This window comes from Hemitrygon akajei, chromosome 29 (genome assembly GCF_048418815.1).
Source record: "Hemitrygon akajei chromosome 29, sHemAka1.3, whole genome shotgun sequence".
Lineage (NCBI taxonomy): Eukaryota > Metazoa > Chordata > Chondrichthyes > Myliobatiformes > Dasyatidae > Hemitrygon > Hemitrygon akajei.
In genome coordinates, this window is record NC_133152.1 from 7,803,452 (window position 1) to 7,819,299 (window position 15,848).

General features: G+C 40.3%; 1 protein-coding gene across 1 annotated transcript in view; it reads right to left on the reverse strand.

The window, feature by feature from the left end:
- Nucleotides 1-15,848, reverse strand: part of exosc10 (exosome component 10) — an 82,076-nt gene that overhangs the window by 4,358 nt on the left and 61,870 nt on the right. Inside the window, exons 21-23 of the mRNA XM_073031665.1 lie at nt 13,909-13,982; nt 3,910-4,075; nt 2,828-2,895 (exon numbers count right to left, since the gene is read on the reverse strand). Coding sequence (XP_072887766.1) covers nt 2,828-2,895; nt 3,910-4,075; nt 13,909-13,982 — 308 coding nt within the window. The remainder of the gene's footprint in view (nt 1-2,827; nt 2,896-3,909; nt 4,076-13,908; nt 13,983-15,848) is intronic.

A 15,848-nucleotide genomic window follows, 5' to 3' on the forward strand; every position in this document is an offset into this window, starting at 1 on the left:
GAGTCTTACTTCAGTGGTTGGCAAGTTGATGGAGAAGATCCTGAGAAGCAGGATTTATGAATATTTGGAGAGGCATAATATGATCAGTAATAGTCAGCATGGCTTTGTCAAAGGCAGGTCGTGCCTTACGAGCCTGAATGAATTTTTTGAGGATGTGACTAAACACATTGATGAAGGTAGAGCCATAGATGTAGTGTACATGGATTTGAACAAGGCATTTGATAAGGTACCCCATGCAAGGCTTATTCAGAAAGTAAGGAGGCATGGGATCCAAGGGGACATTGCTTTGTGGATTCAGAACTGGCTTGTCCACAGAAGGGCAAAGAATGGTTGTAGATGGGTCATATTCTGCATGGAGGTCGGTCACCAGTGGGGTGCCTCAGAGATCTGTTCTTAGACCCCTACTCTTCTTGATTGTTTTAAATATAAATGACCTGGATGAGGAAGTGGAGGGATGGGTTAGTAAATTTGCTGATGACACAAAGGCTGGGAGTGTTGTGGAGAGTGTGCAGGGCTGTCAGAGATTACAGCCGGACATTAATAGGATGCAAAACTGGGTTGAGAAGTTGCAGATGGAATTTAACCCAGATAAGTGTGAGGTGGTTCATTTTGGTAGGTCAAAAATGATGGCAGAATATAGTAATAATGGTAAGACTAGGAGGGCCGGAATGGCCTGTTTCCGTGCTGTGATTGTTATAAGACTCTTGGCAGTGTGAAGGATCAGAGGGATCTTGGGGTCCGAGTCCATAGAACACTCAAAGCTGCTACGCAGGTTGACTCTGTGGATAAGAAGGCAATCGGTGCATTGGCCTTCATCAACCGTGGGATTGAGTTAAGAGCTGAGAGGTAACGATGCAGTTATATAGGACCCTGGTCAGACCCCACTTGGAGTACTTTGCCTAATTCTGGTCGCCTCACTACAGGAAGGATGTGGAAACTATAGAAAGGGTGCAGAGGAGATTTACAAGGATGTTGCCTGTATTGGGGAGCATGCCTTATGAAAATACGTTGAGTGAACTCGGCCTTTTCTCCTTGGAGTGACAGAGGATGAGAGGTGACTTGATAGAGGTGTATAAGATAATGAGAGGCATTGATCGTGTGGATAGTCAGAGGCTTTTACCCAGGGCTGAAATGACTAGCAGGAGAGGGCATAAATTTAAGGTGCTTGGAAGTAGGTACAGAGATGTCAGGGTAAGTTTTTTTAATGCAAAGATTGGTGAGTGTGTGGAATCGGCTGCCGGCAGTGGATGTGGAAACGATAGGGATTTTTAAGAGACTCCTGGCTAGGTAAATGGAGCTTAGAAAAATAGAGGGTTATAAGTAACTCTAGGTAGTTCTAAGGTAAGGACATGTTCGGCACAGCTTTGTGGGCCGACGGGGCTGTATTGTGCTGTAGGTTTTCTATGTTTCTAAACGTTGTGAGAGTACCTGACTCCTACACCTTCTAAAGCAGTTCACTTCACATTGAAAGCACCCTCCTGATGAAAATTTTCATTCTCAGAGCCACTTTAACCTTCTTACTCCTCACCTTAAAGCTATACCAAGGCAATAGGTTTCCTACTATCAACCCCCTCATGATTTGTATACTTCTACTGTTATGCCTCAACCCCTCAACTCCAAGAAAAACAAGCCATACCCAGTATCTCTTCATAAATAAGATGCTCCAATCCAGGCAACACTAGTAAATTTTCACAGCACTCTCCCCAGTACCACTCTCCAGGACAATCAAAACAGTGCATATTCTCCAGCTGAGGCCTAAGCAATGTTTTATAAAACTGTAACAAGATCTCCCTGCTCCTAAGTTCTCTCCCACAGCTGATGAAAGCAATCATATGTCTTTCTTCAGCATCCTATCCATCCTGCCACCTTCAAGTATTTTTGGACTTGTACATTGAGATCACTTTCTTCCTGAACAAGGGTCCATAATCCTTTGTCTGAAATCCTTGGGGCCAGTTGCATTTTGGAATTCAGAATTTTTCAGATTTCAGAACCCCCCCCACCACCCCAAATACCAAAAAACACGTATGCTCAAGTCCCTTATTTAACCTATCTCAGTGCGGTGGACTTTAAGAACCGGCAAAGCTCCAAACATATGCACATCCTCCCATATACTTTAAATCATCTCTAGATTACTTATAATACCTAATACAATGTAAATAGTTGTTATACTGTATTGTTTAGGAATAATGACAAGAAAAAAAATTATTTCCAATAAAAACATTCAATAAAACATAAAAATATAGTGCTTCAAATGAAGTGCATCACCTTGCAGTCAGTGGATTTAAATTCTGTCTGTCATTGCCCTGTCCAACTTACCAGCTGATCAATATCAATCTATGAGCCCATGACTACCCTCAAAAACAATCAATTATCTGATCACTTGCAGACTTACAAAGGATACCTTCTACATTCACATTATTAATGCACTGTATATAACAGTCTTATCACTGATTTGTTTGTTATATCACTGATCAGAGCAACTCTCCATCATCACCTCTGTCTCATATTACCAAGCCAGGTTTGGAAACAATCAGGATGAGAAAGTGTGGCCAGCAAGGTAGTGTTACTCACCAGTTCCACTCCAGCCACATAACATAAATAGAGCAGGTGGCAAGTGCAGAAATATTGCATGAGGATATTGTCTTTAAGATGAGGAGACAAAATTTATGGTTTCTTTATAATAATTATTTCTTTAAATTAAAATTTTGCTGATCTTTCACAGGAATGGCAAAATTTTGCTGAAGCTACTTTAGAAATTGCTTCAGGAAAAATTTCCAAGGTGAAATAAAAAGTTGCAGCATAGTACAGTTTGTAGTAGTGGCTTTACCTTAGATCGAGGAGCATCTGCTTGAAGATTTGGATCAAACTGGGTTGTTTCCTTGGATTTGCTTCCAGCTGAAAGGAATAATTAAATGTTGTAAAATGTTTGCATATACTATAAAATCAATTTGCTTCATCTTTCAAAATTATAATGTGTAGGAGAAGCTCCACACAATCCTCCTTCCTCATCTCACCTACACCAATATTTGTGTAATTACACGCTCGCTCTGCAAAGTGGTTAAAAGGCATTTTGCAGAGTGAACCTTTGTCCAATGGTTACTTTTCTATGTTTCATCTACACGAGGAGCTGAATAGGTTCCATCTATATCACAACAATTGTGTAAGTCATTACACAATAAGTGCTAATACATCATTCATCATGGGAAAAGGCAACAATGTTCTGAATACAGTGATGACACAAAATAATAGTATACAAGGTAAATAAAAATAACACATACAATAATTTACTTTTGAAATACACTTTTGATTTTGCCAGATGCACGTACAGAAAACAGTGCAAAAAGGATCAAGGATGGTAATCAAAAGCAGAAATCCTTAACTGATTTTCCCTCTTAACAGATAGGGTATAAGATCTATCCTGGTGCCCATACTGCTTAATCCATCTGAAATAAGACAAGTTAGCATTGACCCAAGAGCATTCTTAATCCATATGCTCAGTACAGACCATACAATACTCATTGATTCATCAGGGGAATGTGCTCTACCTTTAATAATTAAAACCACATTAACAAAGTACCACAAAGACTTGTTGGCCTATTCTTATTTGTCCAAGAGTTTAATGCTACTGTTTCCCAAAACTGTTCATCACTAGCCAGGATTATGCACTCATAAAGTGTTTCAGTCTGAAAACTACACTGTTCAAACATGCAGAGTGCTCACAATGGTACATTCTATCTTAACAAAGTAGAAATGCACTGACACAGTCCCTTTTCATTTGAAAATGTCAGCTGATCATGGAGCTGAGTTTGCACATCTGTCAAGCAATCAAAAGTTTTACAAACACTTCTCCATAATAACAAACAATGTTTTAACCATCAAAGTATTAAACTTTATCAAGCTACAACAGACCTGCAAATACTTTGAAATCAGACTTGCTGTAATCGAATGGTTTGAAATTTTTGGGATGTTTCGGCTTTTCAGTCCCCAGTTTAGGCTTCTTTTCTGGAGGTGCAGTCTCACTTCCTGGTCTGCCCTTGGTTTGCTCTCTCTTCGCCATTTGCTGGTCTGCTGTCATCTGTGCAAACAGGAGACACTGGTAAGAATTTACGCATATGCAGTTCTTATACTTATTCCCATGCTGTCCAAAACTGTCTACACATTATTGCATCACAAGCTCACAGACTTTTCTTGTTGTTTCTTTTTATGCCTTGTGGTGCAACGGGCTGCATTTTTGCTGTTTCCATAGCAATTGAATTTTTTTTTGCGAGGCCAAGTTGATAGCTTGATGCTCAACCCAGCAGAGATGGAAATTGTGCTAGAAGCTAGCCGGATTTGAACTCAGGACCATTCACCTCAAAACCACTAAACCACCAGCTGGCTAGACAGCCTTTTCTTATTCAACATTTACCAAGGATGAAATGAATCTGAAAGGGGCACAGACTAATGACTTCTCCAATTAATTTATTCTTAGAACATACAACTTGGAAATAAGTGTGGAATAAATTGGATCTGCTTGCCAATTAGTGTCTACAAATGGTAATAAAATGATCTGCCACAAGGTAACACTGGCACCTGATGAATAAGACACCTTGAAATGAAACACAAATTAGATCAACCATTGTTTCTTGAATCTAAGATTGGAATCCCAAAGACTGAGTATGTGACTGAAATGAAGTAGGCTCTATCAAAGGAATAAAGATGAAGAGATGCACCATCAAAAGTAAAATACAATTTTGAGACAAAATTGGTCAAGGAGTAAGGGTCAAAGGTAGGGAGTAATCGGGGGAGAATATCAAAGCTATAAATAAGGCTATGGATACATACTGTACCCACCCCAAACTGGGGTGCACATAAAACTTATAATGGAATAATAAATAAAAGATACAATATGACTAACCTGTACTAGGAAGGGGTTATTAAACATAGAAGCAATGGATTTACGTTAGAATATATTACGTAAATATATCATGGCATTGGGGGCAAGATATTGACATGGATAGAAAACTGGTTGGCAGATAGAAAGCAAAGGGTAACGGTGAATGAGTGTTTCTCGGAATGGCAGGTGGTGACTAGTGGGGTGCCACAGGGCTCAGTATCGGGACCACAGCTGTTTACGATTTACATCAACGATTTAGATGAAGGCATTGAGAATAACATCAACAAATTTGCTGATGATACTAAGCTGGGTGGCAGTGTGACGTGATGAGGATGTCAGGAGAATTCAGGGTGACTTGGATAGGCTGAGTGAGTGGGCAGTTACTTGGCAGATGACGTTTAATGTGAATAAGTGCGAGGTTATCCACTTTGGGAGTAAGAACAGGAAGGCAGATTATTATCTGAACGGTGTAGAGTTAGGTAAGAGAGATATACAAAGAGATCTAGGAGTCCTTGTTCATCAGTCACTGAAGGTGAATGAGCAAGTGCAGCAGGCAGTGAAGAAGGCTAATGGAATGTTGGCCTTTATTACAAAGGGAATTGAGTACAAGAGCAAGGAAATCCTCTTGCATTTGTACAGGGCCCTGGTGAGACCACACCTGGAGTATTGTGTACAGTTTTGGTCTCCAGGGTTAAGGAAGGACATCCTGGCTGTACAGGAAGTGCAGCATAGATTCACCAGGTTAATTCCTGGGATGTCCGGACTGTCTTACTAGAGAGGTTAGAGAGACTGGGTTTGTACACGCTGGAATTAAGGAGATTGAGAGGGGATCTGATTGCAACATATAAGATTATTAAGGGATTGGACAAGATAGAGGCAGGAAATATGTTCCAGATGCTGGGAGAGTCCAGTACCAGAGGGCATGGTTTGAGAATAAGGGGTAGGTCATTTAGGACAGAGTTAAGGAAAAACTTCTTCTCCCAGAGAGTTGTGGGGGTCTGCCTCGGAAGGCAGTGGAGGCCAATTCTCTGGATGCTTTCAAGGAGCTAGATAGGTATCTTATGGATAGGGGAATCAAGGGATATGGGGACAAGGCAGGAACCGGGTATTGATAGTAGATGATCAGCCATGATCTCAGAATGGCGGTGCAGGCTCGAAGGGCCGAATGGTCTACTTCTGAACCTATTGTCTATTACGCAGCTGAAACTATGGCAAAGGTATGATATCAATAGAATAAATGATAGAGGCTTAACAAGATAACTTCTGAACTTTAAAGCACCATTCTGGACATAAGGACCAGTTTTTTAAATTCATTCCTTTGTGAGATGTGGAAAGTTGGCACGTTTTCTTTCCTGAAGGACATTAGTGAATTAGATTGTTTTTTTAAAACAGTAATGCGGTAGTTCAATATATATTGTGGAAGCAAACTTTCCCTTGAATAAAATCTTACTTTATTTAATTGTACTTTCCAGTCAAGATGGCACCTGCATACAATGCTCCTTTAGCCAACTTCTTCTGGATAGATCATGAAATCATATACTTCACTTCTTTTATGTCTATTACGTTTGTTTTTCATCTTAGATGTGATACTGGAATTGTTGGAGCCTGTGATTTATTGTTTGGAGATCATTTGGGTGTTCCAGCGTTCCGCAGTCTTTGAGAGGATTCCGGGAGCAGAGGCAGCATGAGTGAACCACATGGAGAGCAGGCTATGGAAAGGTGGCTGAACCAATGCACATCTCCATTTTGCTGATTAAAGTGATGACAGAGATTGAAACATCAAGGTGAATGCAAAAGATTGGAGATTGTTTGGGTGCTTCAGCGCTTCGCAGCCTCCGGGACAGGCCACGAGCTATGTTTGACTTCATTTCGCTGATTAAAGCAACGAGGGAAATTAAAACATTGGGGCGAATGTGGAAGGTGAGCACTGGCTGCCTGCCTTGTATTTGCTGAGGATCGCTCTGCTATACAACCAGAGGGGAGAGCCTGCCACTGTGCCCAGAGGATATTGCCCTAGTTTGCCCTGGACATGGACTATAGACTTCCTTGGTCTTATAGTGTTTTTTGTATTCTGTTTTTCACCCGACCTTTCTTGTTTTTTTTGTGGGGGTGGGGGGTTACAGGGGTCAATGTGCGTGTTCCATTTTGTTTGTTTATTTTTGTGCAGGAGCAATTTGGGTGTTGATGTGCTTGTTCCATTTTTGTTTGCTTTCTTGTGCGGGGAGGGGGTATTTAGGGGCTGATGATCGTGTTGCCTTTCTTTTCCTTCTTGGTTTTATGGCTACCCAGAGAAGAAGAATTTGAGTTGTACACTTTGATATTAGTAAGTGAACTTTTGAACTGAAGATAAATTTCCCATCTGTCTTGTGGGACTTGAGCTCACTTATGGATCAATGGTCTGAACTGTGACTTTTTTTGGGGGATTCAGCTTTTTATTTAAAGGTCTATTGGTAATATAACTCGGAGTCCTGCCATGTGCAGAAGTTCGCTGATGACACGGCCATAGTGGGGTGTGTCAGGAATGGACAGGAGGAGGAGTATAGGAAACTGATACAGGACTTTGTGATATGGTGCAACTCAAACTACCTGCGTCTCAATATCACCAAGACCAAGGAGATGGTGGTGGACTTAAGGAGATCTAGGCCTCATATGGAGCCAGTGATCATTAATGGAGAATGTGTGGAGCAGGTTAAGACCTACAAGTATCTGGGAGTGCAGTTAGAGGAGAAGCTAGACTGGACTGCCAACACAGATGCCTTGTGCAGGAAGGCACAGAGTCGACTGTACTTCCTTAGAAGGTTGGCATCATTCAATGTTTGTAGTGAGATGCTGAAGATGTTCTATAGGTCAGTTGTGGAGAGCGCCCTCTTCTTTGTGGTGGGGTGTTGGGGAGGCAGCATTAACAAGAGGGACGCCTCACGTCTTAATAAGCTGGTAAGGAAGGCGGGCTCTGTCGTGGGCAAAGTACTGGAGAGTATAACATCGGTAGCAGAGCGAAAGGCGCTGAGTAGGCTACGGTCAATCATGGAAAACCCTGAACATCCTCTACATAGCACCATCCAGAGACAGAGAAGCAGTTTCAGCGACAGGTTGCTATCGATGCAATGCTCCTCAGACAGGATGAAGAGATCAATACTCCCCAATGCCATTCCGCTTTACAATTCAACTGCCAGGAGTAAGATATGTTAAAGTGCCGGGGTTAGGACTCAATGTATTTAAGTAAACTACTTAAGAACTTTTTAAAAGCTATTTATTAATGCTTTTTGAGAGGGTGATTTTAGATGCATATCGTATTTTTACTGAGTTAAGTATTGTATGTAATTAGTTTTGCTACAATAGGTGTATGGGACATTGGAAAAAATGTTGAATTTCCCCATGGGGATGAATAAAGTATCTATCTATCTAAATAGTCACATAAATGAATAGCTACCCATTTAATAGCTGTACAACATTGTACGATAACTTCTTCCAAGGATCTTAGTACTGTGGTTTTTTTTATCAGTTATTTACAATAGTAAAATATGGTAAAATACTTAATTTAAATATGAAAAGTCACATGCAGAGTTACAAGATCAGATGTCAGAGGTTTGGATGAAGGGAGTTTTAAGGAGGAACAGAAAGCTTCAAGGCATCCTTGTGGAGAATGCACATTCATCTTTTACTCAGGAGTTTCCAGTTTTCTGTCACATCACAAGGTCTTCTTGAGAAGATGGCGCCAGCAAACAATGGTACTCTAGGGAACAACCTTCAGACAGTTCATGAAACTACTTATTTTACTTCTTCTTTCACATATGATTCTTCTACTATTGGGACCTGTGAGCTACATTTTGATGGTGTGTTTTCAGGCCAATTGAATGGTCCAGTCGGTGTTTTGCTGTCTCTGAGAGAGTTCGGTGAGGTTTTGAACAGAGTGTGCAGCTAGGAGGCCAAGAAGCCTGGAGACTGGGCGTGAGCCCATGTTCAACTCCATTTCTCTCTGATCTTGCCGATTAAACTGTCAAGCAACATTGAAATCAACAAAGATGAGAGCGAATGGTAAGCGTGTGTTCAGCATTGGCTGCCTGTGTTTGACTGTCTCACTGCTCCCAGAGGAAGGTGCCTGTGTTTGATCGGTCTCTCTCTCACTCCGCCTTTTGCTCGATGTTGCTGGAGTCTTGGGACTTGAGCAATGCAGCTTGAGGATTGGACTCTAGTTCATGTTATGATGTGCATCTGGGTTTCTTTTTACTTCCTTTTAATTGCTATTTTGTGCAATTTTGATAGGGGTGGACTGACCGTGCAGCCCGCAATCAATGAACTTCACAGCACTAAATTGAACTCAACTGAACATTCATAGACTGTTTTAAATTGTGTTTTTTTTGCTAATTTTTTGCCATTTATACAATTTCTTGTTCTTTGTGCGTTGGGGGCTTGGTGTTTTTCTTTGAACGGGTTCCATGGCGTTTCTTGGTTCGTGGCTGTCTGTGGAAAGACGAATCTCAGGATTGTATACTGCATACATACTTTGATAATAACTCTACTTTGAACTTTATATGGGTTGGTAAATTGACTAATATAAATTGCTTCTAGTCTGTAGATCAGTGAAGCTCAGAGGCTATGACAATGTGGGGAGAAGGTAAAAGGATTACTCTAAACGGGAAGTTGAAAGTTAGCATGGACTCCTTGGGCCAGGGCATGTTTCCATGTTGTATCTCTGTGCAGCTTAAAATTCAATTATTTAATTTCACTTTGCAGCACTAACAAAAAGAAACAAATAAGAATTACATCTGCTCTTACCTCTTACATTAATGTGTACAATTGATTGAGACAGGTAGTTATGTTGAAGGAATACTGTTTTATAAGAAAATGAATGGTGCTATTTTTCCCACAGTACTGATTTGAACCAGCATATTTTCTGACTGTGTGTTGCATTGTATTTGACTTTATTTTCCTAGATCTGTACAGTGAACAACAGGAACTGGTACTATGTCTTAGTTTCAATAACCCATGTTCAAGTTAAGAAGAATGAAGGGCGGGCAATCTTATTGAAGTATGCCAGGACAGGGTAAATAGCATGATGTTTTCACTAGGGACAGTCTTGGTTCCAAAGTAAGGGCTGATTTAAAATCAAGGCACATTAAAACACATAATCTAGCACTTTTGCCAGATCGTGCTAAACTAGCAGATTTTCCAGTATATTGGATGCTATTCTATTAATACTCTTTCATTTTTCTTTACATGTTATGCATGAAACTTGTATATTTTTCAGTGAACTCAAGGAAGTGGAGAAAGTGGAACTTCAGCAGCATGAAGGGGATGTGAGAATCAAGATTTCCTAAGGCTGGAAAGTGGATTATTACGAGCTTCGCTAGGTAAAAAGTTCTTGCAGAGGATAATGGATCTCTGGAATACTCTACAGCAGAGAGTTATAGAAGCTAGATGATCTGAAGTATCTAAAGTGGAGGTAGATAAACATTTGGAAGATCAGGACTGAAGGCCAGGGGTAACTGGCACACAGAAACTAAGGTCTGGAGTAGATCAGGCACAATTGATCATGGGGCAGGCTTGAGATCTGATTCATCTTTATTCTCCAATACCCTATTTGTGTAGGTTGCACATTTTCTCAAAGACGTGCTGTTTAAGTTAACTGCTTTAAATTGCTTTTGGTGGAAGAATCAAGGGGTTCTTAATGGCCAATTAAGAGAAAATAGGTCCTTGGGGAAGCTGGTGGGTGAATGGGATTTATGAAAGAGACAATCAACTGATTAACTTTCTATGCCAAAAGAGAATATGAGAAAAAGATATAGAAACACACAACCTCTATTACATTTGCCTCTGTTTTACAATTTATGGGCTTTAAAACTCATTTACCCAAATACAATCAATTTCTAATGTGCTGTCCATAGCCTTATATACTGTTTGAGAAACAGTATTTCATCTCTGTCTAGGTACACTACAGCCTTTTGGCATTCTATGCCAAATATCTTGCGTTTTCTATCTGGATCAGAACTGGCTAATTCTGTTGTTAAGTCTGTGCATGTTAATGCATCTGTTATATAACTAAGCTTTTTTCTTTCCTTAAGTACTGTCTCATGTGTTGGGCATTGCTAATATTATCCTTTTGGATTCAGATTTAGCAACAGCTCTAACTTGTATTTCCCAGCTTTTATATTGATTTGTTTCCTTTCTCTCTTTACATACTCTTAGGAATTGTGAAACACTCGAAATCACCTGGACAGTCTCGACGTCACATGATCAGATATTCCCTATCCTATTCATTTTTTCACACCCTCTGTAACTTGAAACCATCTTTGCACTTTCACAGTTCTGAGTCAGGATCCTCCAACTGAAATGTTAATTCCATTTTTCCACAGATACTGTCAGACATGCTTTTCTTTATTTCAGATTTCCAAGATCAGCGGTTTTTGTTGATTTTCAAGTAGTTTATTTTTTCAACCCTGTCCTTCCTTTTTCAACTTGCAAGAATACTCTACGAATAAAGTTTGGCAACTTTACAAATAATATTTGGGTTGGGATAATAGTGCATCTCTTCCATTGCTCTGATATTACTGGCCCCTCAGCAACATTGTTTATTCTTGCATGAACTCTGGTGGTCATTGGCTGGGAAAGTCTGTCCCTCAGCATTTGACAGTGGACTAACATAGCAGTCTAACATAAACATTCAGTAAAATTAAAACATGGAAGAAAAACATTTCCATTTATAATAAACCACATATCAATTAGTCATTAAATTAATTTAAACAGAGACCAATATCTCATTTTCAGCTGGAGGTAGACTGCTGTGACAGGATTATTGTGGCAAAACCTGAGGGACAGATATACTAACCTTAGTACTGGGAAAGTATGCAGAAGATCAAACTGCCAAGTTCACAGGAGAACCTGGCAACAGACATGGGCAATGCTGCAATGTCCTGTATATCCCTGCCAGCACTGGTCTTTTGCAGAGTAATATACAGGGCTTACAGTGAGCAGATCTTCTCAAAGTTAATTTTCCTTTTCTCATAAGGAAATGTATATTATTCTCAGAGAAAGTAATCACTACTTGGCAAATAGACACAAGAAAGCTTAATTTTAGAATGCTTAAATTTCCCAGCCTCTGCAGTGTTCATTACTCTCACATGGTCTGAGCAGGTGGTAAATAGAACAGCAAATAGATTACAGATTCCACAACACTGCAGGCATTACTAAAAAAAAACTAAATAATAAACAATTTATACACACTAATTCCTGGAGGAACTCAGCAGGTCAGGCAACATCTATGGAAATGAAAAAATAGTGATGTTTCAGGCCAAGACTCTTCTTCAGGACTGGAACAGAAAGGGGAAGACATGAGAATAAAAAGGTGGGGGGAAGGGAAGGAGGCTAGCTAGAAGGTGATAGGTGAAACCAGGTGGGTAGGAAAGGTAAAGGATTAGAGAGGAAGGAATCTGCTAGTGGAGAGTGGACCATAGAGAAAGGAAAGGAGCAGGCCATCCAAGGGTAGGTATTGTTGAGAAGCAGTAAGAGGTCAGAGTGGGGAATAGAAGAGGAGGGGAGGTGGACGTAATTTGATTTTAACCAGGAGAAATCAATATTCATGCCATCAGGTTGGAGGCTACCCAGACAAGTTGTTGCTTCTACACCCTGATGGTAACTTCATCATAGCACAAGGAGATGCCATAGACCGACATGTCAGAACAGGAATGAGAATGGGAATTAAAATAATTGGCCATGGTGAAGTTCCACTTTTGGCAGATAGAGTGGAGGTGCTTGAGGAAGCTGTATCCCAATTTATGACAGATCTCACCAATGTAAAGGAGGCTGCATTAGGACCACTGGACACAAAAGACCCCAGCAGATTCGCAGGTGAAGTGTTGCTGCACTTAGAAAAACTGTATGGGGCCTTGAATGAAGGGAATGGGCAGGTGAGGCAATTTGGCTGCTTGCAGGGTTAAGAGCTGGGAAGGAGATTAGTGCAGAAAGATGAATGATACGGAAAATGGAAAGAAGGGGCTAGGTACAGATATCTTAGGTAGTAGGATCCCTTTGGAGATTGCAGAAGTTGCGGAGAACGGTGTGTCGGATGGGGAGGCTCATGGGATAGTAGATGAGGACAAGAAGAACTCTATCACTGTTATGGCGGTGGGAAGATGGAATGAGCGCAGATGTTCGGGAAATGGAGGACATGCGGGTAAGTTGGAGGAAGGGAAACCCCATTTCTCAAAAGAGGAGGACGTCTCTGATGTCCTGGAAAGTAAAGACAGACAGACAGACAGACATATTTTATTGATCCCGAGGGAAAATGGATTTTGTTACCGTCGCACCAACCAAGAATAGTGTAGAAATATAGCAATATAAAACCATAAATAATTAAATAATAATAAGTAAATTACGCCAAGTGGAAATAAGTCCAGGACCAGCCTATTGGCTCAGGGTGTCTGACACTCTGAGGGAGGAGTTGTAAAGTTTCATGACCACAGGTAGGAATGACTTCCTATGACGCTCAGCGTTACATCTCGGTGGAATGAGTCTCTGGCTGAATGAACTCCTGTGCCTAACCAGTACATTATGGAGTGGATGGGAGTCATTGTCCAAGATGGCATGCAACTTGGACAGCATCCTCTTTTCAGACACCACCATCAGAGAGTCCAGTTCCACTCCCACAACATCACTGGCCTTACAAATGAGTTTGTTGATTCTGTTGGTATCTGCTACCCTCAGCCTGCTGCCCCAGCACATAACAGCAAACATGATAGCACTGGCCACCACAGACTCGTAGAACATCCTCAGCATCGTCCTGATACTGAGGATCCTGGGATCAGATACGGCGGCAACAAAGGAACTGAGAAAATGGAATAACATTTTTACAGGATATGGTGGGAAGGAGGTATCGTCAAGATAACCCTGGAAATCGGTAGGTTTATAAAAGATGTTGGTCGACAGTTTGTTTCCAGAGATGGAGACAGAAAGGTGAGGGATGTGTCAGAAATGAACAACTTATCATTTGCTTTATTTGTACCATTCAAACCATTCATAAAATACCTTTGACTTACCGCAGCCTGCTGTCTGACTGAAGGAATCTCTTGTACTGCAGCAATATAATCCTGTTGTACCTGTTGTCGTTCAACTGAAAGGCAAATCATACTTCTGAGAAACTGCAAATTCAGGAGTTCTAAATGTAAAATAACTATAAAATCTCCCTGTTCATTTTTCAACATTTGGATTAATGTAAATTACCATTAAGTCAGAAAACCAATGCACCAACAGAGAACTGAACTTGGAAAAATTCCACCAAAAATACCCAGATTCTGAATCTGAAACAACAAAACCAAACTCTGAAATTGAAGTACAACATCTAAAAGTAATGCCAGGAAACGTTTTCACTCAGTGTTGATTTAGAACATGAAATATGTTTTTGATCCCTCACATCTGTTCCACCATTCAAAGCAACCATGGCTGATCATGTAGCCATTTTCTGAAGGATTCCCACATCCTTAATTTACATAAATCTATGGTTTTGATATACTCAACAACTGAGCCTCCACGATGCTGAAGATTCAATACTCCCTGGGTGAAGAAATTTCCTTCTAGTCTTACACAAATTAACCCTAATTTTGCAACTGCTCCACTCAGGCTGTAGACATTCTATTCCAGCATCAAACTTGATAAGTTCTGTGAGAATTTTGTATCTCTCAATTATATCACTTCCCATTCTTATAAACTCAAAAACACAGGCCCAGTCTGCTTAATCTCTCCTCATAAGACAAATTTACCCAGGAATCAATCTGCTCAACCTTCGTTTAACTACTTCTATTGCTGACACATCCTTCCTTAGATATGGAGACCAGGCCTATACAACATTCCAAGCACCATCTCATCAAGCTCCTGCATGTTTGTAGTATTTTTATGTTCACATCCTCTTGAAATCAGGACATCTCACTTGTTTCCTTAACTTTTGAATGTACCTACAACTGACTATCAGGGAACACTGCACAAGCACACTGACGTCTCTCGAAACCCCAATCTCTTGCTATTCAATATTCAATTTTCCACATGACATGTCCTTTACAATTCAGATCACCTGTCTACATCCCCCAGAGTATTTTTACATCCTTAACACAATTCAAACTGTCACCTAAATTAAGACCATCAGCAAACTTGGAAAGACTACAGAAATATTCAAGACATCCTGACCCACTCATTTCCTCCAGCATTTTATATGTTGCTCAAAAGCTCCTCTAGTATTTTGTGTATGTTATTGGATATATCACACTTGGGCCTGTAATTTAAATCAATGATATAGATTGCAAATAACTGGGACAGAGTTCACAGCCCCCAACCTAATAATATGTTTATTTCGATTATTTACTGTCTGCTGAGCCAAATCCACATGGTTTTATTTTATTTAATAATCAAGTCTTGTACCTGATAGAAAGCCTTCTGAAATCCCAATTATAACAACATCCAATGATTCCCGTTTAACTATTATACCAGTTACAAATGTCAAACATCCTCCCTCATAAATTCACGTTGACTCTGTTCACACTTTTATTATATTATGTGTCACATTTGCTCCAAAACAATTCCGGCATTTTTCCATACTACTGACAAGTTGCTCTGTGTTTTCCCATTTTCTACTTTCTTCCTGTTTTAACTGCAGTAAAACTACAACTGGTTTCTGAAAATAGTTCCACCCTCCAACTCAACAAGGATCTGTTTCTCATAATCTCCTTAAACTGACCTGATGCACATTTTCCATTCACCCTTTAGGCATACTGGGTTCAAGGGGAGATTTATTATATTACTGGGCAACATAAAAATGAGTTTAAAAAAAATGTGCCATGGTATCAAAAGGAATAACACACAAAGATCTGGAAAATCTGCTAGTGTGGCACCACCAAAGCCCTTGGGCGTGTCAGTTAACAGGAGTTTTACAGTAGTGGGATTTCCATTACTTTCTAATCTGAAAGACTTGTTCTAGAAATTATCGAGT